This window comes from Ursus arctos, unplaced genomic scaffold, assembly GCF_023065955.2.
Source record: "Ursus arctos isolate Adak ecotype North America unplaced genomic scaffold, UrsArc2.0 scaffold_18, whole genome shotgun sequence".
NCBI classification, from domain to species: domain Eukaryota; kingdom Metazoa; phylum Chordata; class Mammalia; order Carnivora; family Ursidae; genus Ursus; species Ursus arctos.
In genome coordinates, this window is record NW_026622852.1 from 41,837,652 (window position 1) to 41,863,689 (window position 26,038).

A 26,038-nucleotide genomic window follows, 5' to 3' on the forward strand; every position below is an offset into this window, starting at 1 on the left:
GGCAGGTGGTCGTTTGCTCATTCCGTCCCTCATGCATTCATGCATGTGGAAGCCTGGCCTGAGCCGAGCCCTGGCTGATCAGTGGCTAAGCCCGTGTCCCTGGTGAGAAGAGCCCCCGCTGTCACAGCCACCACATCTGGGATGATGATAGGCACACAATGCTGTGGGAGCCCAGCACGGGGGAGGTTCCTTCTGCAGTGGAAGTCTGGGAAGGCTTCCTGGAAGGGGCATCTGAACCAGTCTAGAAAGATATGGAGCGGAAAATACCTGGTCTCCAGCTGCAAGCCGAGGATCAGAGAGGATGTGTTTGAGAAACATTGAGGCAGAGCCCTGGGAGGAGGTCAGGTGAATGGGGGCGGGGGGAGACCTGGGTGTGTGGTGCCAAGCTTGAGGACCTCACCTCAGACATCACCCTGCCATCTGGGGAGAGCATTGGGAGGGGCCGGCCTGGAGGCAGAGTCTTGCAGAGGCTGCAGTGAGCATCCTGGCAAGAGGAGGCTGTCTCCGCAGGGGCAGGACGGGGAGAGGCCTCGGGGCCGAGGCCAGAGGGGCTGTGTGTCTCCAGGGAGTGTTCTCGGGGTGCCCATCTGATGCCCACAAGGACATCCCTGGGGGGAGGTCGGCCCCTAGAAACCAGCCATCTTGCAAATATGTTTGAAGCCCTGGAGATGGGCCACGTCAGAGGCAGGCCTGTTTCGAGGCATGGAGAAAACGGAGGCCCCGAAACCGGGAGTCCAGCAAGGAAGGCCGGCTCCTTACACACCCGGCGGCTACGAGAGTTACCGGCAGGGGAGGGAAGCCGCACCACTCAGGTGGCCGAAAGTGGGGCCACATTGCTGAGGCAATTCCGTGCCGGAGCGGCCTAAGCCATCCAGAGTGACGGGGTCATCGCCCTGGTCCTGACGCCCCGTCCCGTGGCTCACGCGCCACCGCTGTCCCAAGAGCCAGTCCGCACAGACCCAGGAGGCAGCATCCTTAGCTCAAAGCTGGAGCCACACCGCGCCCAGGGCACTGAGGCTGGGGACACTGCCCTGGGCCCACGCCCAGCACCGCCGCACCCTTGGCTCCCCCTTCCCCTCCTCATCTCCCTGGAAGAGCCTCCTGGCACCCAGGACTGGGTGGACCTGGAGGCTCAGAACCCACCAGAAATCGTCCCTTCTCAGCGAACTGCCATTTTCACTCCACTGACAAAGACCCTCTGAAAAATGAAATCAAAACGGGTCCCGGGGGGCAGGAGGGGCAAGTGTGGGGGGTGAGGGGGGGCTGAAGAAAAAGGCAAGGGAAGCCGCAGCGGGCGGCGGTAACAACACAGACTTCAGAGTCAGACATCGTGAGGTGGGGCAGAGAGCCCTCTAGAACCTCCGTCTCTCATCGCCAAAGGGGGCACATGGCGGGGGGCCCGGAGGCCGGGCTGTGCCCTGTGTGAGCCCCTGTGCTGAGCACCGAGCGCAGGGATCGGCGTCTAGTGGGTGCTCCGTAAAGGGTGACCGGTGTTGCTGTTTGCTACTAAACGGAGCACTGGAAAGAGAGTCCAGGCTCGTGCTTTGGCAGACACAGATCTGCTGTGTGTCTCCTAACAGCTCTGACCTCAGCAAGGAGGGGCTTGGCCAGGCAGCCCTGCCAGGCAAAAGCTCCAGGTCCTGACACAGGGAGGGGGGAAGGTTGGAGAAACAGAAGCCAGCACAGGAAGGCAGAGAAAGTCAGGAAACGGGCAAGGTCCCCGCAGGAAGGGTTCGGCTCCTCATCGAATCTTCCACCCCACACACTGGAGTTAAGAAACCACAAGTCGATGACACACACCACAGATGTGGGCAGCCTTGGGAATGTTTTTTTTTTTTTTCTTTTCTTCTTTTTGTAAAAGATCAATATTCATTCTTCACGAAAATAGATTTTTAAACACCTCAAATATACAAATATCACTGATGCATACACATCCCAGAAAAGCTGAGGTACACGCTGCTACGAGGAGGGGAACAGAACACGGGCTGGCTTCCCGCTGCCCAGCGGGGCCTGGCAGGTAGCTGGCCACAAGCCAAATCCCACAGGCATCCCGGGGACAGCACTGGGGCTGTCGGGAGGAGGTACAGAGAGGGACCATGGTGGACAGCTTCCTTGGGCCCTCGCCGGGGGTCTCCCTTCCCAGCAGGCCCATGGGAAAGGCCTCTCCAGCCACGGACTGCTGGGCGCACGTCATGCTGGGGGCTCGACATCTTGACATTTCCATGGCCCCAACGTGCCCTACTGGCCATCGGTCACTAGGAGGAAAGTGCCCAGCCGTGTCCTTCCCAGAGAGGCCGACTCCAGAGCGGCTGGTCACCGGTGAGGAGACACCTTTGCCCCGGAGACCCTGGCCCTAGCCCTGCTTATTGGGCCTCGGAGGTTAGATCTAAGACCAGGAAAACTCCGTTTAAAAAAAAATCTGTCCATCTGTATCTGAAAAACATATTATTAGCCAGAGGTGGACAGTGCAGGACCAGGAGACCCCCAGAGACCGCATCTGGACAGAAGGGGGCCTCGGGCCCAGCACTTCCTGTGGGGGCTGGGCCCCTGAAAGTTCCTTCTCTCGATGAGCCGCCAACACCCCTTGTGCTTTGAAGACGCTGAGCAGGCAGGGCCCGTGCTGGAAGGAGACCTCTCAGGAGGGGTCTATGGGGCCTTCCCGAGTGGCTCCAGCTGACTCCTGGCCCGGGGGACAGCTGCAGGCTGCTGCCCACCTGCCCCCACCAGCTGGTTCGGAGCCCCAGTGACGTCAGAAGAGGCAGGAGCCGCGCAGGCTTCGGGCCTGGCGCAGGTCGGCAGACAGGGAGCGGCTCATGTGCTTGGTGGTGGAGCGGATGCTCTCGGCGGCCTGGACGGCTCGGGTCAGGGCCTTGTTGAGCTCCTCCAGGTCCTCCAGGTGCAGCTGGATGGAGGGCCGGGGCGCCCTGGCCGGTCGCGAGGGGGCCATGGGGGGCCACTCGGCGGGGGCTGGCTGGGCCGAGCAAGCGGAGGTAGGTCCTGGAGGCACGTAATACCTGAGGGGAGAGGGAGCTGCGTTCACGGACCGCGCAGAGGGCTGAGCAGAGCACCAGGCTTGGAATGCACCCCGTTCTAAGCCCCGGCTGGTCCCTGGCCCCGACGCTTGGGGGCTCAGTGTCCTCAGCTCTAAAATGGGAATCATAAACAGCGACTTGAGAGATGTGGTGGAAGGATGAAGGATGAGAAACAGGAGGGCCTGACCCAGATCAGGTCCCCAAAAACGGTTAGTTCAATCTCCCCCGTGTACTCAGTAAATATTGTTCGATCCTACACTATGTGGTAGCCAGTGCGCCTGGCCCTGGGGTTACACTGGGAACCGGCTGCCTTCTTGGGGCTTCTAACCTGAGAGCCAGATCGCAGGGAGACCAGCATCACCCCAGGTCAGGAGGAAACCCCCTTCACCGGAAACATAACATGGGGCCATTGGCCAAGTGTGGCGCAGTGAAGAGACGTGATTGTTATGGGACTCTGTAGGAGTGGGGGGGTCTGGTTTCACTCCTCCAGGGCAGCAAGTGGAAGGGTGTCCTTCCTGGCCCGGCCCTACAGGGATGTGGGGTATCATTTAACGTGCTGGGGAGGATGTGGTAGGAGCCACGAGCTGCAGCATGGATTTCTCCAGGGACTCACTACAGCGCGCAGCTAGCGTCGCCAAACCAGCAACTGGCAGGAAGAGGGTGCGGCCCGAGTGTCGTGGAAGAAAGCGAGTGGAGGAGACACGGAGAGAGAGGGTCTGGCCTAAATGAAGCGGGGATAACGTTAGGAGGACTTGGCCGGAGCCTGTCACTGGCATCTTGCTTGGCAAACTGTACTCTGGTCTTATTCTTGCTCCCCCTTCTTCTGACCCACATTTGTGCACAGCATAGGAGGGAAGAGAGGGCTTTGCTGGGATCAGAATAGAGGTCTCGCCCAAGAAGATATGCAAATGGACACCAAGCACGTGAAAAGATGCTCAACAGCATTGGGCCATCAGGAAAACGCAACTGAAAACCACAGGGGATGCCATGTCGTGCGCTTGGCCACCACTGGATGACTGAAGCCCGAAGACAGATGTTGGTGAGGATCTGGAGAAATCCGAAGGCTCCCACAGCGCTGGTGGGAACGTTCAACGGTGCAAGCACTTTGGGAACCGGTCTGGCAGCTCCTCAAACAGAGGCGGTGCCTAACCCGGAGATGCCACTGCATCCTGGGTCCCGGGTGCCTGGCTCTGAGTTCAGTGTTTTCTGTACCAGCGCTTAGCTTGGTTATTCGCTGGCTACAGTCATGCTGATTTTATGGACGAGCAAGAGAAGCTCAGAGAGGCAAAGTGATGCAGGAGGGCTGCCCCAAATCCTAGCCATTCCGCGGGGCTGGCCACAGGACCCTGGCCAGGGCACTGCACCCTTCAAGGACTGTCCCCCCACCTGAAAATTCCACACTTAGCCACCTCCCAGGATAGATCCCATAGGAACATTCCGGGGAAAAGCTCTGTCTGCTGCCTGGCACTCCAAGTGCCTCTGTAAATGTCAGCTCAGCGTCAGAGAGCTGCCAGGGCCGGCGCTGCGCTCACGCCCAGAGCTCCTTAATCAGCAACCAGGAGATGCCAGTTTATACCATCTGAACCCAATGAACAGGATTCTTGAATCCAATTCCCTCCTTCAGGGACTATCCGGTCTAACTACAGGGTTTCCACACACCCTACCTTCTAATCATTTGATAACCCGCTTGGCCCCAAAGGGACTTAAAACTCCCCCTAAGGCAGAAGCTACAGCCCCCGCCCCCCTCCACCCAAACAGAATCAAATCAGAAAACCTTCCTAGCTACCAAGCCTTTGGTGCAGGGGCTATAAGGCAGCTGGCCAGCAGGGGGCAGCACAGGCCCATAAACTTTCTAAAGAGCCCCCTGGCCTGTCAGTGAGCATGCTCAGTCTCACTGATGACAGCTGGAGAAATTTCAGGGCATCATCAGCCCAAATTCTGGAAGCATTGGAAGTACTATGGTTCCCGGCCAGCTTCTAGATACTGTGGGCTTTCCATGCATTCGTTCATTTCATCCTTACCACAACCCATTTCACAGAGGAAAAAACTGAGGCACAGACTGGGAACAAAGCAACCCCCCCCCCACCTAAGGTTCCATGGCTACCACCGGCCAGGTCTGTGGGCACTACAGCTCAGGGCCTTTCCCCTTCCCTATGGCCTGGCCAGGCCTGGGCAGCAACCTGGTTAGGTCTGTCCACAGGTCTGAGCCTGGAAGGGTATGGAACAGCCTCAGAAGCAGAGAGACCCCTGCCTACCGCAGACACTCGCAGCTTTATCCTGGGCCACCAAATTCCAGGGAAACCTCTCCTGCCCTTGACCGGGAGCACAGGCAGGTGCCTCCAGCCCCTCTGCTGGGCCTGAGCATGCAGTCCGGCCTCCGGCAGCTGACGGGGCAGAATGTTCCCGGCATCCGCCAAGGGCAGCCAGAACCCACGTCGCAGGCCCGAGACCTTACGGGGACGGGGGCTGGATGGCTCCTGGTGCCTCCGCTCCCAGCAAGCACAGCCCGCACAGCGACTCTGGCCTCTTGCTGCCACAGACACAGGCTTCTGACGGTCTCCTGACCAACTCATTTCCCACTGAGGGAAACTGAGGCATAGCACTAGCTGCTGATCGTCGGGACGGGATGACAGATCTAATTTCAGGGTTCAGGGCTATTTCTCCCCCTGCACCTTCCTGTCCTGTTGAAGCCGCCTTTTCTCATTTTTCTTCTTCCTAACGACAGTGCTGCCCCGTAGCGCTCTCGGCTGTGAGGACAACGCCGCCCTTTTATCGGGCAGCGAGCGGCTGCCGGCACCGCCCTACACGTTCCGCACACATCTCACCTGCGTCTGGCCTCGCGCCTCATTTAATCCTCGCACAACCGTCCCCGGTCGAGACTATTACCCCATTTACCAGATGGGGAAAACTGAGGCTCAGAGAGGCAGTAGCTTTACTGAGGCTGCGGCAGCAGGAAGTGGCAGCCAGGATTCCAGTGCAGCTCGGAGTCCACACCCTGAACCACTTCTGCCCCCACTGCTCAAGTCTTTGCTCTCTTGCGGATGTTAGATCCAAATCCACGGGAAAAGGAAGAGCTCCTCCTGCCATCGGCCTGACCCGTCCTCCTCAGAGCTCAAGGCCCTCAGACACCAGCAAAGTCTGAGAGACGGTCACAGCCAAGAGGGGCCTAAGGACCCATGACAACCCAGGGGCACCTATGTGGCCTCCTGGGTGGGATCCCGGAGCAGAAAAGGTTCAGGTAAAAACTGTGGAAACCCGAATAAGCTGTGGGCTTTAGTTAGTAATAATGTATTAATATTGGCTCACTGTCAAATGTGCCCTATTAGTGTAAGATGTGAAGAATGAGGGAAGCTGTGTGCGTCTGTACTATCTGCTCCATTTCTCTATACGTCTAGAACTGTTCTCAAAAAGAACGCCCATTAGGAGACAGTGAGTGTGCACCTAGCAGCCTGCCGGGAAGTCCCACAAGGAAACGGGAAGCTTCCCAGGCGCCTTCCCTGTGAGCTCCTAGAGCACAGGGCCCTCTGCTGGGCTCCTCACTGCGGGCCCCCCACCGGCAAGCTGTCTCCCCGGTATGCAGCGAGCATTTGGGGTTTGTTGAGTGACTACACGAGTGTCCAGCCTGCTCTGCACATTATACACGTGGGGGAACCACAGGGGTACGGGGCGCCCGGGTTCTCAGCTGCATGACACGGGTCTGACCGTGAATTCTGGAGTGAGACAGGCAGGGAGGAAGAGAGAGAAAGGTTCTTACACGGTGGCTGACGGATAAGGCATGATGGGAACCGAGGAGACGTAGGCAAACGCGGGAGGGGCTGGTGCTGGGGGCGCCGCCGCCAGATACCACAGTCCAGGGGGCGGCCGGGCCGGCGACCCCGCGCGCTTGGTCCGCTGCGTGGGGCTGGAGGCCGTGTGTGTGTTTCTTCTGGTGGCAGCCTTTTCTGGCCCTGGGAGGGAGGGACACCAGAGAGGACAGTCTGATCACTTGGGAAGACCTAGCCGAGAACTGGCGGTCCCCCCAGCCCATGTCCTGTGACGGCTGGACAGTGGACTGGCCACGCCAGGAGTGCCTGGCTTTGGGAAACAAATTCTCTGCCCAGCTCACTCTGTCCCAGGCTGGGAGAGTTGTCACCCCAGGGAAACAGCCCCTGCGGCCCCAAACCCCCATAAAGGAGAGCTGGGGGTCTATCTGGGAGAAGAGAGTGAGCATCTGTCCCTACCCGAGGTGGCTGAGTCTGGGCCATCCATCGCTGGGGGGGGCCCAACTCGACCACACAGGGGGCATCGCTGGGGATCAGTGCGGGAAGGTCCCGGTGGGTCCCTGGTAACAGAACCACCTAGAAGAGGAGGAAGAGATGTCAGGAGAGGATTATGTCTGGATTACTGGGCCTGGAGCCCCAAGCAGACGTCCGTCAGCACCAACCTTCCCCCTGGGGTCCCCGCAGAGGTGACAAGCAGCCTCCCCTCGGGACTGTGACAGCGAGGGTCAGCATATAAGGAACCAGGCCTTCTGCTGAGGGCCTTTGTGCATTCTTTTATCAAATCCAACAAGCCACCGGGCTAGTTCCTACATCACTCCCCCATTTTACAGACCGGAAAACTGAGGCTCAAGAGCGTGAATGATTTGCCAAAATGTCCGAGTAGGAAACTGGCAGTGCTCAGTCTGAGCCCAAGCCCGGGCTCTCCCGAATGCAGCCCCTGAACCTACAGCCCTTCCTCCGCACTGAGACAGGCCCATTGTCCATGTGGGAGTGGCCCACAGTAGCCCCTCAGGCACCAGGGGGTCAGTGGAAGCCTAAGGGAGCAGGGGGAGGGTCGGCAACCTTGTTCTCTTCCCCAGCAAATCCTCAATAGGTCACCTGGTGGCATTCCAGGTTGGCCCACTTCTCTTTCAAGCCTCAGCTCAGCTGGAAGGCCTCCCACCCGCGGTGCTGAGTTACAGGCTCCCCGGCCCCACCTGTGCTCTCCGAGCCCCGCTCAGACCGCTGGTTCATCAGTGTCTGCTTAGTCCACGGCTCGGTATGGGAAGGTGCTCAATGAGTGAGTGAATGGATGAATCAATGAATGAATCAATGAACAAAAGAACAGGGAAGCCTGCTGGGACTCGAGCAAAGGCAAAGCAACATAATGGTGAAGAGCCAGAGCTCTGGAGTCACAACGACCTGGGTTCAAGTCCTGGCTCTCCCACTAGTAAGCTGTGTGCCCTTGGATAAGTTACTTAACCTCTCTGAGCCTCAGTTTCCTCACCTGTGAAATAGGCATAATAATAAAATGGAGAAAGCCTATTTCATAGGGTTGTGAGGATTAATGTTTGTAAATCCCTTAGCATGATGCTCTGTATACAGTGGGGGTTTAAAAAGTGACAACTCCATCATCATCATCATTGCTTGAAAGGGCCTTAGGACCATCTCCAATCCTTTCATTAGGGATGTGAAGCCTGAGGCTCAGAGAAGTTAAGGAACTTGCCTAAGGTCACACAGCAAGGCAGTGGCAGGACTGGGACTAGCACTCAGGGCTATATATTCTCTGGCCACTGCTCTCCCTATGACTCTTCCCTGTTGGGTCTGGGGGAAGGATGCAGAGTGGAAGGAGGATGGAGGGAAGATAGGACATAATCATCATGGCCTGGCCCCACCTCCACCCCCTTATCGGACTTAAGTCATGTCCAGGGTTTCTCCAAGTCATCGTCAAGGAAGGTGGCATCAGGCAGCAGCACCTGGAGGCACAGGTGTGAGGGCAGGACACATTGGGAGGGCTGAGGAGCCCCCCACAATCCCACTCCCTTGTCTGTCTCTTGACCCGCCACGGAGCTCAGGACAGGCCCACGTCCTGCACCCTTTCCTAAAGGGAGAAGTCACAGCCTCTGCACACTGACCACTTCTCCAGGTAGCGTCCCTCACCTGAGTCCTGGGTCCTGGCGTGTCGGCAATTGGGACAGGGGATTGCGCCACTGCCTCTTGGGGCCGTCTTGGGGGTCAGAACACAGTACTCCTGGCCTGGGGAAGAAACCAGACAGTCAGCTCTCTGCATGTTCGGAGAACTGGGGAGGGTCGGGGAGGCTCTGTCTCCTCTCCCTGACATGCAGAAGCAACCAACAGAGCCGAGCTCCGTCAGGGGGAAGCAGGCCTGGAGGACAGGATAAGCAAGGACAAACAGTGCTGCCCAGCCCTAGACCCCCACTTGCCGGGGGGCATTGGAATGGCTTGGGCACGAGGTCAGCTGTGTCTTCTCCCCGCGCTCCGAGTGGCTGTGAAATGGGGACCGTCACAGTACGGGTCTCATAGGCGTGTTGGAAGGGCTGAGTGGGGCCGTGCCCGTGTGGGGCTCTGCCTGGCACCCGGCAGATGGAACGTGCCCAGGTTGTTAGCAAGTTGGACAGATGCTTGGGTCTTTACCCAGACCTGTCATCTGCTGCCTCGACCCTCCCTGAGTCTCAAATAAGACCTTTAGAATGTGGCCTGATCGCATCTCTTTTTTCTCCCCCATGCCTTGCGGGCTTCCCACTTCCTATGCTGTGTGCGTGTTACCTCGGGGGCCCCCGGACCGGCCCACTGTTCCCACTTCTAACCCCTCACTCTGTCAGCTCCATCCGGGTAGACACGCATCTTTCACTTCCTCCCTGGTCTCCTGCACCCAGCCCTATGGGTCTGCAGTGAACTGCCCTCCCTCCCGGGCTGGCATGGGTGAGAGCCATACCTGTAATTTACTTACTGTAACTTACACACTTAATCGCTTATTTGTTATTGTCTGCTATGCAGTCAGATTCATGAAAGTTGGAGCCATGTCCTATTTTAATGTTAAGCACTCCAAATTCCTACTGTGTGTCATCTGAGGTCTTACTACGTGCTGGGGGCCTAGTTCTTAAGACACAGGGGCACCTTGGGGCATCAGACCTGAAGGGAGGCCAGGGGTAAGTGATTTGGTGTCCACCCTGCACACAGTAGGTGCTTCATAACCCTCTGTGACTGACCAGCTAATGGGGCTTCCCCAGAAGCAACCGTGGGCCCTGGCACCGGCAGGCATCAGAGACTGTTTGGCGGATGAATGAATGGAGTCACAGAGGCGGCACTCCCTGGTGCTCCCTGTGTCACGGAATTCACAGAAATGATCATATTTCAAAGGCGCATGGACTTCCATGACAGGAGTCCTCCCTGCGGGCTGGGCCAGGCCCCGCAGCTCACCTGTGTACTGGCCCTGGAACGTGACCCTGTCTAGCCGCCTGGTGCTGCCGGCTCCTCTCGTTCCGTCCCGTGCTGACTGGGCACTGTCCGTGGTGGTCCGGCTCTTCTCAGAGAACAGTTGGGGGGAGGTTGGCTCAGATTCGGAACCTGGGGTAGAAAAAGAGGGGCAGCAAACGGGGTAGGGGAGGTTGGCAGAGCTCGGGGAGTGAGCCAATCCTAAATTCAGGCTTTGGGGCGGAGCTCAGGTTTTAATCCTACATCTGTCCCTTCATACTCTCAGCCGACACATGTGGACCCCTGACCTTGTGCCAAGCGCTGGGCCGGACCCGCCGTGGAGGCTGTGCACGCACCCTCACGGCCATGCCAGCACGTAGCTACTATTATTTATCACTGCAGAGTTAGCGGTCCCTTTAACTGCACAGAGCAGGTAAACGACCTGGCCAAGGTCACCCACAGCCAGGAAGGAGCGAGGTGGGATGAACCCATCCCCTTCCCCTTCAGGCCATTCCCCTGCACTTCCGGGCTCTGGCGTTCTCATCTGCAGAATGTGGGGGATATGCCCCACTTGCAGTGAAGATGGAGATGAGGTCCCTACAAAGCCCTTCTAGAAACCTTAGAACGCGTGACATACAGTGGCTATCACTAGAAGTGCATTGTATTTCAGCGAACTATGATAAGGCTCCTTCTAAGGCTATTGTTACGGTCCCTGACCACTGACCTCACAGGCCCAGACTCTAGCCTCCAGGAACCAGTCCAGGCAGGTGGTCACTTACTCAGGGACAGTTGGGGCACCTCCCGAGGCACTGAGGAAGACCTGGCTCGCCGCCTTCCTGTGGGCTCCGCTCGCTCCCCACCTGCAGGCTCACCAGACAATCTCTCTGTGGATTTACTAGCAAAAAGGAGCGAGAGAGGGATGAGGTCAGTGGATGAGGTTTTATGCAGACTTTCAAGATGATCAGCCAGCAAGCCAACCCAGAGGAAAGCACGGAAGTCACAATCAAAGACTGTGAGTCGTGCTCACAGAGAGCCTCTGTGACCCTCCGTTTCCTCATCTGTCAAGTGGGGATAATAACAGCAACTACCTTGGAGCGTTACAGGAAGGATTAACGAGACAATGTGCATGAAAACGTGCTTAGTGCCCTTCCATAGAAACACTTAGAAACAAACACTGAGCTGATTTTAGAGTCATCAGAGATGACCAGCTAAGGAGTAGCGGGTGGACATCCCGGAAACGCTCGGCTCTTCACGTGGGTGGTGAGTTCAGGTCATGCTTAGATATTTGATGCTTCAAATATTACACGGTAAGAACTGTCAGAGTAGGAGAGGGCTGTGAGTTCCCATGCGTGGAGAGCCCCAGAGGCAGCCAAGTCTCCCTACTGCCACTGGCACCAGGGCACAAGGGCGAGCGTTTTGGGGTCACCCACCTGCCATAGTGGGAGCCCCAGGAAGCTGAGGCATCGGCTGGCCGGGCCCGGGCCCGGGCGGGGCGGTTGAGGGTGGAGGCCGGGCGCGCCGGGCTGCCCTGGGCTGGCTGGTGCAGGCTGTCTTCCAGTCGCAGACGGAGACGGGAGACCTCCTCTTGCAGCTCTCGGATGGCCTGGCTGGGGTGGGGATGGGACAGAAACAAAGAGCGCATGTACAATGCCCTGAGCTGCGGCCACCCCCGGAGGGCCTCCCCGATGCCCCAGGCTTGTCCCTTTCCTGCGGGCCCCAGGTCCAGCTCTGCCGTGAACTGATTCTGGAACTTCCTCGTGTGTCCTTTTTTCTTGCTACCTATCTCCACACTTCTCTGAGTTCACATCCCTGTACATTTGGTGGGTAAAGCAGCACATCCTTCGAGGTTCACCCAACCCACCCCCACTCTGCTGTGCAGGGTCTCTGGGTAGCTTTAAAATCTGCATTCTGACCTGCCTGGGCTGCCCTCCATTCTTTCTTTCTTTCTTTCTTTCTTTCTTTCTTTCTTTCTTTCTTTCTTTCTTTTCTTCTTTCTTTCTTTCTTTCTTTCTTTCTTTCTTTCTTTTCTTTTCCTTCCTTCCTTCCTTCCTTCCTTCCTTCCTTCCTTCCTTTCTAATATTTATGTATTTGACAGAGAGAGAGCACAAGCAGGGACAGCAGCAGGTAAAGGGAGAAGCAAGGAGCCCGCTGCAGGGCTTGATCCCAGGATCCCGGGATCAGGACCCTAGCTGAAGGCAGATGCTTAACCGACTGGGCCACCCAGATCCCGCCGTCCTTGACTCGTTTACCGCTGTGTGTAGAAACGCTAACTAACAGCCCAGGCCTGGCGCCTTCACACACTCACTCAGCCCATCCCTCCTGGCTTCCCCTGAACATTGCCCCGATTGTTCAAGCCCATCTGTCTGCCAGTGGCAGAAGACGCTTGGACGTGAGCAGGCTGGAGGTGCAGGGCGCTCTCTGCAAGGCTGCTGGAATCCGCGGGGACCCCCAAACACGGCCTAGCCTCCTCCTGGCAAGTATCTCAACGAGCCGCTCTCTTCTATGGAGTAAGTACTGTTCGCATCTCTGTGCAGCCAGCACCCGAATCTCAGAGTCTCATCTGACACACGACATTCGGACGCTGGCATCGGGGCAGACAGTCCTCCCCCACAGCCCTACACAGAAACCCCCTACACACAGAGCGTCAGAGTCTGGGCTCGGCACGGCCTGGGCTCCTGCCAACGCTCCATCTCCTCCTTGGGCCAGCTTCTCGCGCGGGGCACCCCTCGGGGTTACTTCTTGCTTGGTGGCCCTCGACTGGAGGATGAGTGTCTCCTGGGGCCACCTGCAGCTCTCAGCGTGTGTCTGAGGGAGCCGAGAGCTCTCTAGCTAGGCCCCGGGCAGTGTGTGTCCAGGGCAGCTGGGTCTCCTGGCAATCCCCAGGGAGACGTTTGTTGGGGTTTCCAAGGCCAACAGCAGGGTGTCTGCAGGAGAGCGAGAGCTCACGTCACCAGTTCACTCCTGCAGGACTGGAAGGCAACTGTGGGAGGCGAAGGTGGCGGAGTGAGGGCCTGGGACTCAGAACACCCACTGGGGTGTCGCTTGCCCCCTCTGGGCATTTCTATCAGGATCTCAGTCTTCCTGACTCGATTCTTGAGTGACTGAGAGCCAGCTGGCATTTCCAGTTTGTCTTTGTCTGCAAACTTTTTCCCCTGCTGAGTTCCCCGTCTCTGTATCAGTGTCCAACTGGTTGGCCAGCCAGAAGTCTGGCTCATTCGAGACTATTCTCCCTCCCTGAATGCCCCCAAAAGTTAACCAGCTCCCAAGTCCTATGGGCCCAATGCCTGAGTGTCTCTTTTCAAATGTACCCCCATTCCTGCTGACTGTCCCCATCCTGTCTGTCCTGGGGAAGCGGCCTTCTTGGCAGTCTCCCCACCTTGCCTCCTTCTCACCCAGCTAGTGGCCAGAGAACTTCTAAAACGTGAACCTGACCTTGCCACTCCTGTTTAAAATTCCCCTCTTCATCCTCAGCTGCAGCTATATGCATTCAGGAATACTCCGTGAACTCATTTCTCTGAGCTGAGCCACATCCAAATCTCTCACCATGGTGTTTGAGGCCCTCCGAGGCCCCCCCAGGTCTCCCGGGCTCCCTCTCCACGGCTCAGCGCTGACCACTGCACTCACGCTCGGGGACCCGGCTAAAATGAGTGCTTGGCTCTGCAAAGGTGGTGGGTGCTCTCTCACCCGTAGAGGCCTTTGCACATGCTCTTTCCCCTGCCAGGAACACTCTTCCATCTCCCTTCCTTCTGGTCTCAGCTGAGATAGCCGTTCCTCCGGGAAGCCCTCCCTGAAGCCTCTGACTGGGCCTCATGTCCCTTGTCTGTGTTCCCACAGTCCTCGGAGCCTCTGCTGCCACTGCACTTGGACTGGGGAGTATGACCATGTGTTTCTTTGTTCATCCTACAAGGCGGCGGCGAGCCTTCCTAGGCCAAGGACAGTCTTGTCCACTATCGTATCCCCAGGGCCTACTGTATCACTGACATGTGAGCTGGATTCCACCACCGGTGCAACAGGAGACAGCGGGAGCACACTTATTAAACCCCGGCCCGGAAGCCAAACGCCAGCCCGTCACCCGCCTTTGCAAACAGGGAACATGACAGGCCCGTGATGGCACAGGCCCAGAGGCCTCCGAAGGGGTCCCACAGAGCAGCCTTCCCCGTGCACCTGGGACAGATAACCCCCATGCAACAAAGGCATGGGATTGATTATTGGCCAAAAGCAACTCAAAGGAGAGGTAACAGGGCTGGCCACCCTATTTTCCCACTTCTGTTCAAGGAGCAAGGAGCAACTTTCTTAACAGAACAATGGTGCCTGGATTAAAAAGAAGAGAATCGAGGACCAGCCCCTCCTCAGTTCATACAATGACAGCAGCAACTGCTGAAAATCAACCCCCCGGGCAGTGTAGACCAGCCTTGGAAGAGAAATACTGGGGGGGCAGGGAGCCAGGTCTCAGCACCAGGAAGGTGAACCCCTAGGTCATTTCCCACTGGCTGGGGAAGTGTCCTCAAAGTTAGCATCACCGAGGTTTCACGGAGCGGCTCGGAGCTGGGAGGCAGGGTCCGAGGGCCCCTGCACGGCCACCACCGGACATTACTGCTGAGCAAGCCCCAGCCTCCCCCGGGCCTCACCGTCCCGTCTCTGCGCTGGTCCCACTTACTCTCGCCCTGTCCTGGTGAGGAGGAAGGTGTGGGCGCTCTCTGCTGCTCCATGGGGCAGAGTAGCGGCTGCAGGGGCCAGAGTGGGCGGGGGGCTGATTGTCGCACTTGGAGGGAGCTGTTCGGAAATCCGCTTTCGCCCCTCGAACTCTGAGCCAGGGACCTCTAGGGAGGCAGAAAGAGACCAAGGTGAGTTTACCCGGATAGGATCTTCCCAGCACGAATTTCTGCGGGTAGAGGTCATGGGCAGAGAGAGTGCCGGCTGAGGTCATAATTGAAGTTTCCAATGAGGTCACTGTCCCACTGACCTCAGACCCCGAAGATGTGGTCATTGCTGGGAGCTTGGAGTGCAGAGCTGGGCCTGCAGAGCTGTTTCTACCTAGACTCCCCCACCATCCACCATTCAGCATCAGATGTGAGTCTTCTCGAACATTTCCCTATAATGAGGACTTGCTCCTCACATGGACCGCCCCCCAGACTCTGCCATGCATCACCATGTTGTTCAGGGACTGGCTCCAGAGCCCCTGTTCCCCCTAAAATGATAATCACACCTTTGCCTTGTGTGCATGCTTCTGGGGAGAGGACTCAAACCTTTAGCCTCTCAAAGGCAATCAGAGGTTAAATACCACTCATCTGGCCTATGCATTCACCCAAGGAGCCCTTGGAACACTAATCAATAATAGAGAAAGGAACAGACTATCGATACAGGGAACAATCTAGATGAATCTACAGAGACAGACTAAGTGAAAAAGTCAACCCCAAAATCATTTCCATCATTCCATTTACAGGACATTCTTGGAATGATGAAATTACAGAAAGAGAGGACAGACGGAAGACCGAAGGTCACCATGAGTTAAGGAGGGCGTGCAGGCAGGAGGGGCATGGACATAATGTGTCCATAAAGGGGCAACAGGAGGGGTCCTGGTCAAAATCTGCACCACGGTTTTGCAAGATGTTATCTCTGGGGGAAACCGGGTGAAGGGCACATGGGATCTCCCTGGATGATGTCTTACGACTACATGTGAATCCATAATTGATCGAACTTTTAATTAAAGTTTCACTTTAAAAGTTTTCAATGATGAGCCTTGGAAAGAGCCTTTGGAGGGGCGAGGGGTGACAGGGAGGAGCTGAGGTTCTCATCACACTCGGTTTGTTGGTCTGTGTTCATTTTGTGAAAATTCATCAAATGATGCTCTTTCTTGTATGTTTAATTTCAGTAAAAAGCTTATGTGCATCTTTTTAAAGGTTTAAAACTGAAATCACAGGACTTAAAGACATGGAGGTATTCAGGACATCATGTTAGTCAAAGGAGGTTACTAAACACTCACATAGATACTATATCCCATACCCGTTTCCGGTGTATCCAAGTAAACACACACACGGGCACGGAGGACAGCCCACGGGTTCGACCCCCAAATGTGGCTGCGATGGTTTTTGGCATATTATTTCTCTTTTCCCTATAGTTTCAAATGTGCCCGCCATGAACCCGTAGGATATTCTGTATCCTAATGGGGAATGAAGTTTTTTATTGGTTTGATTTTTCAGTCCATGCCATCCAGCCACTCCCGGTTCAGGCCAACCCAGATGGGTCCACTCACCCGTCTCGGCCACCAGCGCCCGCCCCGCGGGGAAGCTCGCTGCCCTCTGCCACAGAGGACTGGCCCGGCCCGAGGGTCGCCTCTGGGCTCGGCTCCTGGGTGTGCTGGGCTCCGTGGCTCTTCTGGGGACTGGAGGACCCCTGGTCTGGGGGTGCGAGGCTGCATCCCGGTGCTCAGATGAACTGAAAGGCTGGGCCAATGTTCCCGCAGTGCTGAGGGAGCGTGGAGAGACGTGTTGAGATCGCACGGACAGGCCCTGGCCTCCGAGCCCTTCCACATGTTAAGCCAGTGAGCTTCTGACCTTGAGTCTTGGCACCCCTGCACGCACAGGGTTTCTGAGGGTGCACCCAATTATACGTGCATTTCTGTTTAAATGGCAGAGCTGGGCACCTGCCTTCCCACAGATGCAAGATTATAAAGCTCAAGTTCATTTTTAGAAAACATACAGAGCAACAGAATTTCTAATCCTTTCTTCCCACGCAGCCCTGGGTGGCCGGGCAGGCCTCCTACGGGGTGCCGTACCAGCTTTGGAGGCTGTCATTCCACATAGCGGCTCGTCAGTCCACCCTTCACCCGAGGCCCCTCCTCAGTCCTTGCCTTGGGGTTCCGGGCCCGTCTCATCCCAGGTTGTCCCCCTGACTGCCCTTTATCCTTGGCCCTCACCTCCCACCACACTCCTGTACATCTTCGTTCTCCATTCACTCATTCATTTGCTCAAAAGATACTTTTGCCCCGGGCCGTTGCTGACTGCCTGAGTGACGCTGGGCTAGTCACTTTCCCTCTCGGAACCTTGGTTCCCCTCTATCCATAAGATGGGGGCAAGGAACCCTGGTTGGGGGATGAGGTGAGGGCTCTGAGAATGCCCAGACCACTGACCCCTGCTCTGGGGCTCATGGCACTTTGATTCCCAGGCTACTGCTCCATGTGCGATGCTGATGGGGAAGGGGGGGGTCCGGGGGTACCTGATGTGGGAGAGTCGGTGCTCTGGTGTTTGGGTGAGGGGCGACACTCTGCTGGTTTCTGAGCCCACAAAGCCACTGTCTGTCTCTGGGGACGCCATCCAGGGCTCCTGAAAGAGGCGGTGTCCCTTTAAGTCTCAGGAATGTGCCTGAGGCAAGCTGGGAAGCCCTTCCCCAGTCCAGGCCTGGGCCTCACATTCCAGAGGCTCGCAGGCTGGGAGGCTGGCCCAGCTCCCAGCAGCCAGGCCCCTGTGTGAGGGTCCTCAGGCGCTCAGGACCAGCAGCAGGCCAACGGCAGGGACTCCACGCCCTGAGAGGACCCTGAGCAAGTCCTGCTTCCCTGAGGCCCTCGGGAGAGATCCTGTGGCAGATTTGCTGAGCTGAGGAAGAGGGGAAGGAGAAGGAAGGAGAAAGCGGTCTCATCCTGGGCATGGGAGTCACGCTTCCACAGGTCTCCCCCCTCGGGCCTGGAATGCCAGGGTCCTGTCTGACTGCAGAATGCCCCGGCCCAATGAATCGGGAGAACAAAATTCATCCAACGTGCACCCCTCCTCAACACCACGAAGAACACGATCAGGCAACACAGGTGTCTGCCCTCAACAAGTTCATGGTCTCGTGCAGATTTCTTACTACAGGGTCATTAAGACTACAGGTGAGTGTGTGTGTGTGTACACACATGTATACGCGTTGTTCTATGGGACGATCCATAGCATAAGTGACACTTCCATAGTGATCTGTGACTCCTGCAACAGTTTAAAAATTGCTGCTCTAATGTCACAAACAGGCCATGCGGTCAAAGACTGTCCCGGCCCCCATCTGTGCTCAGCAGGCTCAGAGAAATGCAGACAGTGGGCCACAAGCTCTCAGAGGACAAGCAAGAGCTCCTGGCAGGGGGACAGGAGTAGGTGGAGTGACAGCAAGAGGTGGCACTGGGCATAAGCCCTGAATGTTGGGCAGAACTCTAACTGGCAAGGACTGGGAGCAGCAGGCATTCTGGAAGGGTGTGAGCAAAGGCTGGGGGCCAGAACTCTCCAGGAGATCCCACCCCAGGTGCATGCTTACCTCTGGGTGGGGCCCCCCAGCTTGGTGCAGAGACTTCTGTGGAAGTTGTTCAGAGATGCCACTTCCCTCTAGGCTGGTCAGACTACTCCGGTGTGATCCCGCGATCTTGGTGCCCCGAGGGTGGGGTGGCCTGCTGGGGCCTGGAGGAGCAGCGTCGGCTTTGTCCAGGCCCCGGAGGGACCCCTCTCTGGCCGCGGATGTGTGGAAGCCTGCTGGCTTCACAGACCCCACCGGCTCCACAGTCTCCCTGGCAGGCAGGGGGAGAGACACAGTGACTCTGAGCCCTAGCAGGGGCTGTCCAGCCCTGTCCTGGGAGTCATACTGTCCGGGACACAAGCTCAGGTGCCAGACACCACCGGTGGCCCACCCTGGTCTTGTCATCTTCTAGCCGTGTGACCTTGGGCAAAGCACTACCCCTCTCTGAACTTTACTCTTCTCATATGTCACGTGGGGATGGCCAACAAAACCCGTCCAACACACCACAGGGGCAACAGCGTGCGAACAAATGAGCTATGGTTTCATTTCTCAGCCACCCAGAAATTTGCCTCCTATCTTCCCTACTTCAGCCCCTTCCAGAAACTTCAATCTCCTCAAAGGCTTATGTCATCCTTAGACATGGAAGATCAGTATTTCGTGTGACAAATAGAAACTAACTTTAGACATAAACAGAAGACACATGAAAACAGTCTTATTCTATTCTCAATAGATCCTGTCGTCTGCCAAAGGCTCTGGGCCTAAGGCCTGCTCATTTCTTCTTTCTTTCTTTCTCTCTTTCCTTTTAAAGGAAGATCAAGAGAGGCACTGAGGATGTAATGGCACTGAAAGTTTCCCCTTGATGCACTTGGAAGGTCTGAGACTGAAAAGGAGAGTAATTGTATCTAAGGCCGCCTGTGTCCCACCAAAAACCATGCCCGCCCCACCCAGAATCACTGCCAGAGGTCTCCATGGTGGATTCGTCCCAGGGCTTGGAGAGACGAGAGCAACAGGTCGGGAAAACCATTTCTAAGCGGTAAAGAGTCGTCTCGCTCACTAGGACCCTTACCACCCCTGTGGCTTCAGGGTTGGTTCAGGGACGAGTGGGGGAGGCTCACAGACATACTTGAGGAGGGCCCTGTGACTTCTTTCAGCCGGGGCCGGGAGCTGCCTTCTGGGGATCCTGGTGGCCTCAGAGTTTCCTGGAGCTGGAGCCGGGCCATCAACTTCCACTATATGGCCTTGACCATCTTCCTCCTCCTCCCCCTCCCCCTCCTCCTCCATCTGCATGGCTTCTGGAAGGGACTTGACGCTGAGGTACCTGGGGAACACAAAGGAGCATGACCCCTGCCCCAGAGGGCAGCTGAGATCTGCTCCCTGGGCCCGACACCCTGGCCATCCTCCTGGTACTCACCGCTCCAGGAGGCCGTGGAAACCCTGCTCCACCTGTAGCTCCTTGTGCCTGAGTGCTGCTGGGAGGCCCGGGGGCCTGCTGTTCCCCTCACTGCTGGCTGCACTAAGCTCCACATTCAGGTGCGACGCGCAGGGGCCCGCGCTGGCGGCATCAGGCTGGGGCCAGAAAGCCAGAGGGACAGAGATTCAGCAGATAAGCAAACACCACCCTGTAGGGACCTACCGTACACCAGGCCCATGCTGGGAGCCGAAGAGTAATAGGTTAGACTCCCGAACCCCATCGCCCTCAGGCGTGGGCAGAGCGTAGGGACGGGGTGGTGCGATCTTCAGCACTGACTGCCCTTAACTGCACATCTGCTCCCCGCCAGGCGCCGCTCAGACAGCACTTCTCCATAAGCCCAGCCCGGACGGCTACCACAGCCCATTGACAGACGGGAAACTGAAGCTCAAATGATTTGCCCCAGCATACAACAGAAGCGAGGGCCAGAGCTGAGATTTAAACCCAGATTTCCCGCCAGAAGCATTTCTCCTCATTCGCTGCATTCCAGTATGGACCCCGAACCCCCAAAACACCTCCCCTGCGGGAGCATGGGAGCCCCTCAAGATGATGCACTCAGGTTTTCACCCATTAGTGCATGAGACAGCACCTGGGGGAGCTTTCCCCAGTGCGAGAGCTTCCCCCCACCCCGGGGCCGCCAAGGGCTCCGCCGCGCCCAGCCCACCGTCAGCCCCCACCTCACCTGCCATGCTGCCCCTTCCTCCTGCTCCGTCCCCAACACACACGTCTGTGCAGTATGGGCAGCAAGGTCTAGAGATTCCCCTGCTGTCACCGGTGTGACCACTGTCCCCTCACTCTGCTCAACTATATGCCACGCAAACAGTGATCGTCTCCCAGGGGCTTGTGACGTGGGCCGGAGAGACTTCTACAAAGTCCCTTCTGCGCAGGCCCTTGTCTAGTGTCTCCGGATCTGTGAATAGTCCCCTGGACTGAATAGTCCCCTGGGACGCTAGAGGCCATCCCTTCCCCCCTTCCTCTCACCACCGTGGCAGGTAGGGGCAAACGGGCCTTCTACTCCTCTCTCAGGTCCATACACATCTCTCCATCTGCCCTGCCCCACCCCACCTAACTGCACACCCTCTTTTAACACCCCTGCTGAAAAACCCATGCAGAGTTTAAGGACAAGCCCTTGCCAGGACTCGCAAGCCCTGACAGCATGGGGCCCCTGCCTGCGCTCCGGCCACAGCTCTCAGACATCTGCCCCGTCACAGTCCATACTCCAACCACAGGGCCTTTGCACAGGCTGTTTCCCCTGCTGCACGGCTTCTCTTCTTCTGCGTGAAGCAATTCCCACTCACCCTCTGATCCCGTGAAAACATTTCTTCCTCAAGGAACGTTTCTCTGGCCCTCTAAAGTCGGTCATGTTACCCTGTTACCCACTCTCCTAGAGCCCCATAATTCTCCTTTGGAGCCCTGAGCAAAATAGAATTAGTCTGGCTGGACAGAAAACTCCATGGGGGTAGAGGCCACCTGTTTCTGTTTGTTTCCCACTGAATTTCCACCATGAGACATGGGTGCTGGCATTTGGTACGTATTTCACAAGGATATAGTGAGGAAGTCAATTAGCGGAGAAGAGAAGGAAAGGATGGTCCAGGACGGCTGGGCCAAGAGGTACCTGAGGGCAGAGGGTCTGGCCAGCAGGGGCGGGGGCTTGTCCTGAAGGAGAAGGCAGGCAGGCTGGCTGGTGCAGGGAGGGTGAGGCTGGGGGGCTGTCTGGAGTGGAGTCTGACCCGACTCGCTCGGGCTCCTGCTGGTTCTGGTCCATGCGGTCCTTCAGCTCTTCCAGGCGAATTCCCAGCTGGAATATCTCCTCCTCTAGCTCCCTGCAATGGGGAGACATCAGCACCCGGAGCCTGTGACAGCAGCCACATCGGACAGGGCCGGGAGGCCGTGCTTGACAGCAGAAACCCCAGAGAATGCCGACCGAGGGTCCACTCAACGTCCTAATTTGGATTATGTGGAGAACTCGACAAAACAAGGTGAAAAGGGACTCCACTGGGAACCAGGAGGCCTCTGCCTGAGTCCCTCTCTGCCACCAGCAGGATGTGGGACCTTGAGTCAATCCCTTCCCCCTCTGGCCTTGGTTCCCCACTCTGGTGAGTGCTTTCCGGGCTCATCTCCAAGGTCACGTCTCACTGCAGTGAGTCCAAAAGGACACAGATCTCAGCCTTCAGGCGCTCCCCCACCTGGATATGCTGCTACCGGGGCAGGATTTCTCCCTGTTCCTGTAGCGGATGAAGTATGAGGACGAAGTGACCCTTCCTGGCGACCAAGGGAACCAGGGGCCTCCCTCCCCAGCATGTACCTGCCAGGATCGAATTTTCCAGGTGTCCCCTGGGAGCCGGCAGGCTGCTGGGCCAGCTGCTGCTCCCTGCAGGCCTTCAGGTACTCCTCCTCCAGGGCTGCGTGGGCAGCCTTGAGGCGCTGGAAGACCTGAAACAGACCAGGCCAGGAGGACTGAGTGCACAGCCCCCCTGGGCTCTGGGCCCCCAAGTCCCTGCAAGGCTGGAGTTAGGACTCTCTAAAACCTACCGCCCCAGTCTAGCCTCTGCCATCAGACTAGCAAGGTGGAGGCACAGCTTAGAGCCTTGGCAGAAGCTCCAGAGAGCGCCAGTCTCTCCTGGGTAGAGCTGCAAGTTCTGAGATGTTCCCTGATGCTCCTGGTGTCAAACATGCCATCACTCTGTCCCCACCAAGACCCAGTACTTGAGAGACCACGGATCCTCATGCTTCTTTTCAAAACTGTGGATCTGGGAACATGAGTCACTCTGTTCCCGAATCCTTATAGACTCTCAGGATAGATGGTCTTATCACCACCACACTACGGATAACAATAGCTAACATCTACTGAGCACCGAGGCTCAACGCTAAAACACTTCGCGTTATTCATTTAATTTCCAACAATCTGAATTAGAGGGGTCATTTATCATCTTCATTTAAAGAGGAGGAACTGAGGCACAGAGAAGTTATTTAAGTTGGTGAAGGTCACACAGTGAGCAAGCAAGTTGTAGTCGGGATTTGAACCCAGGTCCTCTAGCTTCAGCGCTCATGGGCCTAACAATGATGTCAGGCCTCCAGAGCAAATGTGGTGATAGCGAACAGATGGCTAGACTATGGGAGGATGGATCATCATGCCCGGCTTATTATCACCCCCATCCCACTCATTCCGTGCAGACGGCAGACTGAGTTCAAGGGCAACCTAGAGTCTAGTTCCCGGGCAAGCTTGATCTTCCAACAGCTCTCGACCTTCCCGCATATGGGGGAATTAAGATAGAGGGGAAGGAAAGGAATGGTTTTTGATGTTCAAGGTCCTTGCCCATCTTCTCAATGAGATAATATAACACATAGCACGCATTTTGCAATTAGAAAAAGGATGATGTCTACATGTTAACACAGTGATTAGGAACAGAGTCATGACATAGTGAAAATAAAGTATTTTTTTACAAACCAAGTGTGTTGCATTTGCCCCTCTCCACCCCACCCACTGAGCTCTTCTCCCCACCCTGTTCTGTGCCTCCCCTGACAGCTGGACACCCCACCTGCTGGCTTCCCATGGGATCTGTCCTGCCCCCATGGGAGAGAACAGTCAGTCCCTGGGCTTCCCAGTTCGTTGTCACATGCCCGGATCCTGCCCACAGCCCTTCTACCAGCCCCTTCGTTGACCCCTCACTCCCAGCTTTGAGAGCTCCACCTGCTCCTTCCCAGGGTCCTGGCTGAGGCAGCAGAAATCTAGATTTTATATAGGGCTACAGTTTACCTAGAAATACCAAAGTTCAAAAGGAAGTAAGCCAATAATGGTTAGATTAAGTCTCCCCCCGTTTTCCCCTTGGTTTTCAAATATTGGGCAATTACTTGTATCATAAAGAAGAGTAAAGAAAAGAGAAAGTCTTCTTCTGGCGGCCGAGAAGCAGGATAGTCCATGGGAAGCACTGCAGGCCAGTGGGACCACCCAGGAACTGGGAATCAGACAGACCTGGGTCTGGGCTCTGCTGCCTACCAGCTGTGTGGCCTTCACGTTGCCTGTCTGGGCTTCCCCATTCCATTCCAGTTAAATGGGGGTGACGACTGTAACTGCCTTACCGGCTTTCTACGAGAAAATGAAACGTGTGCATGAGAGGCTTGCTACGGGGCCTGGCACACCACCGTCAGTGCCTAAGGAGTGGCAGTCCTGTGATATCATGACCGTGACCATGGCAGGCTAAGCAGGGGCTGTTTGCTCTCAAAGGAGACAGTGTGTCTGGGATTCTCTGGCCTGTCTTGCGGCAGACGAGGCTTCAGAGACTCCGCTGTGGGAGACAGAGCCGTCGTCTGGCAGCTCCAAGGGCATCTCCTGCAGTGGGCAGTACCTTGAGCTGGTCCTGGGGCGTCAGCTGTCCAGCCTGCATCAGTCCTGCGAAGGACTCCACCTGGACGTTGGGAGGGGAAAGGAAACACGCTCCATGAATCCAGACCCTGGAAGATGGGTCCCTCAGGCCCCTCACACTCAGTCACATTCACGCTTTGGCGGCAGGAACTGGGTCCCGCCTCAGGATGTAGGTTTTCTGCCCAGCACGGAAAGGCGGATGCCAGAAATTGGCTCCACCCCGGGCCTCGGCATTGGCAACTTTGGAACTATCAAAGTAAAGCCTCCCAGAATTCACTGAGAGCAAAGCACACTCCCTCGTGTGCACGAAGGCCTACGAGACAGGAGTGCTCACTGCAGCATAGCTGGGGGCAGTGGGAAACAATCTAAAAGCTTGTCCGTGGAACAGTACGCAGCCACCAAGAGGAGGAAGCGGCATGTGCACGTGCTCCTGAATAAAGGAAGACCTACTTTCCAGTGTCAAGTCCACGGACAGGCCAGTCTTTATAAGATGCTACCGTCTGTACAAAATATCGAGGGAATAAAAAAGGAAAAATATAAATACGTTTGCCTGTATATTATAAATGCCTTCTAGAAGGATGCAAGAAACTGAACCATTCATTGCTTCTGGGGCAGAGAACTGGGTGGCGGGGGCGCGGTGGGAGACAGGGAGGGGAGGAAGCCTTTCAATTACATGCGTCTTTTGATCTTTGAACGAAGTGAATCCATTGCCTACCCAAAAATAGTCAACTTTAGGATATTAAAAAAGTCAAGGTACAACGTAGCACACATACTTACGTGACCATGTGTGTGTGTTGAACATTTTTGCATGAAACAGAAGGGCAAGTGAGGGAAAACCGACTTTTCCATGAATATGCCCTTTGTACTATGTGAGGGTCTTTACCACGTGCATCTATGACCTTCACAAAAAAACTTTTAACTACGAAAAACAGGGCAAAGGTGATTTGGGGCTTTCTGGGATTTCTAGGAAAGCTCTAGGTTAGTGCCAAAACAGAATATCAAAATTTATATAATACAATGAGATTCCATAACATATATATATGTGTATATATATATATATAAATAATAGAAATGTAATGCAAGTTACATATGCAATTTAAAATTCTCTATAAAATAAAATTTCCTAGTAGCTGTATTTAAAATGTAAAAAAGGAACAGGTGAACTAATTTTAATAATACATTTTGTGACCCTAAACTATTATTTTGACATGTAATCAATGTAAAAATTATGAATGAGCTATTTTATATTCTGTGGTTGCATTAAGTCTTTGCGACCCAGCGTGTTTCCCGCTGACAGAACGTCCCAGTTTGGACTGGCCACGTGGCAAGTACTCAGGGGCCACATGACCTGTGGCTCTTGTGCAAACAACACAGCTCGGGGTCATCAGGGGTCAGCTGTGCCCCAGCTCCTGCTCATGGTGATGACCTTGGCTTTGCTTTGTAACACACAGGACAAGAAGCCACATCCCTCTGTGACGGGACTCAGACTGGTGGGGATTACACAGGATAAAGTGCTTGTTCATGTTACTACGATACCTGCGTGAAGACAGTCTGCTCCCGGAGAGAAGCCAGATGCAAAAGGACGAGTATTAGAGGACTCTAAGTGAAATGTCCAGAAGGGGCAAACCCGTGGAGACAGAAAGTAGGCGAGTGGCTGCCAGGGACTGAGACAGAGGCAATGAGGAGCGACCCCTTCATGGGGATGGAGTCTCTTATTGGGTGATGAAAATGTTCCAAGGCCGACTGTGGG

General features: G+C 56.0%; 1 protein-coding gene and 1 long non-coding RNA gene across 3 annotated transcripts in view; one reads left to right on the top strand and one right to left on the bottom strand.

Annotated features, from left to right (window-relative positions):
- Nucleotides 1-1,440: 1,440 nt before the first annotated feature.
- Nucleotides 1,441-26,038, bottom strand: part of AKNA (AT-hook transcription factor) — a 52,986-nt gene continuing 28,388 nt past the window's right edge. For both annotated transcript variants that reach the window (XM_048223330.2, XM_057313712.1), the window contains 16 exons: nucleotides 24,272-24,331; nucleotides 22,231-22,358; nucleotides 21,541-21,748; nucleotides 19,869-20,023; nucleotides 19,581-19,775; nucleotides 18,482-18,728; nucleotides 17,423-17,529; nucleotides 16,461-16,672; nucleotides 14,865-15,027; nucleotides 11,638-11,814; nucleotides 10,987-11,102; nucleotides 10,214-10,360; nucleotides 8,933-9,028; nucleotides 7,253-7,369; nucleotides 6,787-6,979; nucleotides 1,441-3,014 (listed from right to left, as the gene is read on the bottom strand). In XM_048223330.2, the coding sequence (XP_048079287.1) occupies nucleotides 2,750-3,014; nucleotides 6,787-6,979; nucleotides 7,253-7,369; nucleotides 8,933-9,028; nucleotides 10,214-10,360; nucleotides 10,987-11,102; nucleotides 11,638-11,814; nucleotides 14,865-15,027; nucleotides 16,461-16,672; nucleotides 17,423-17,529; nucleotides 18,482-18,728; nucleotides 19,581-19,775; nucleotides 19,869-20,023; nucleotides 21,541-21,748; nucleotides 22,231-22,358; nucleotides 24,272-24,331 (2,586 nt within the window). In that variant the 3' untranslated portion in view covers nucleotides 1,441-2,749. The remainder of the gene's footprint in view (nucleotides 3,015-6,786; nucleotides 6,980-7,252; nucleotides 7,370-8,932; nucleotides 9,029-10,213; nucleotides 10,361-10,986; nucleotides 11,103-11,637; nucleotides 11,815-14,864; nucleotides 15,028-16,460; nucleotides 16,673-17,422; nucleotides 17,530-18,481; nucleotides 18,729-19,580; nucleotides 19,776-19,868; nucleotides 20,024-21,540; nucleotides 21,749-22,230; nucleotides 22,359-24,271; nucleotides 24,332-26,038) is intronic.
- Nucleotides 17,596-23,373, top strand: LOC130544045 (uncharacterized). Its single transcript, XR_008959952.1, has 2 exons — nucleotides 17,596-18,071; nucleotides 19,266-23,373. It is a non-coding gene; the product is annotated as an uncharacterized LOC130544045 (long non-coding RNA).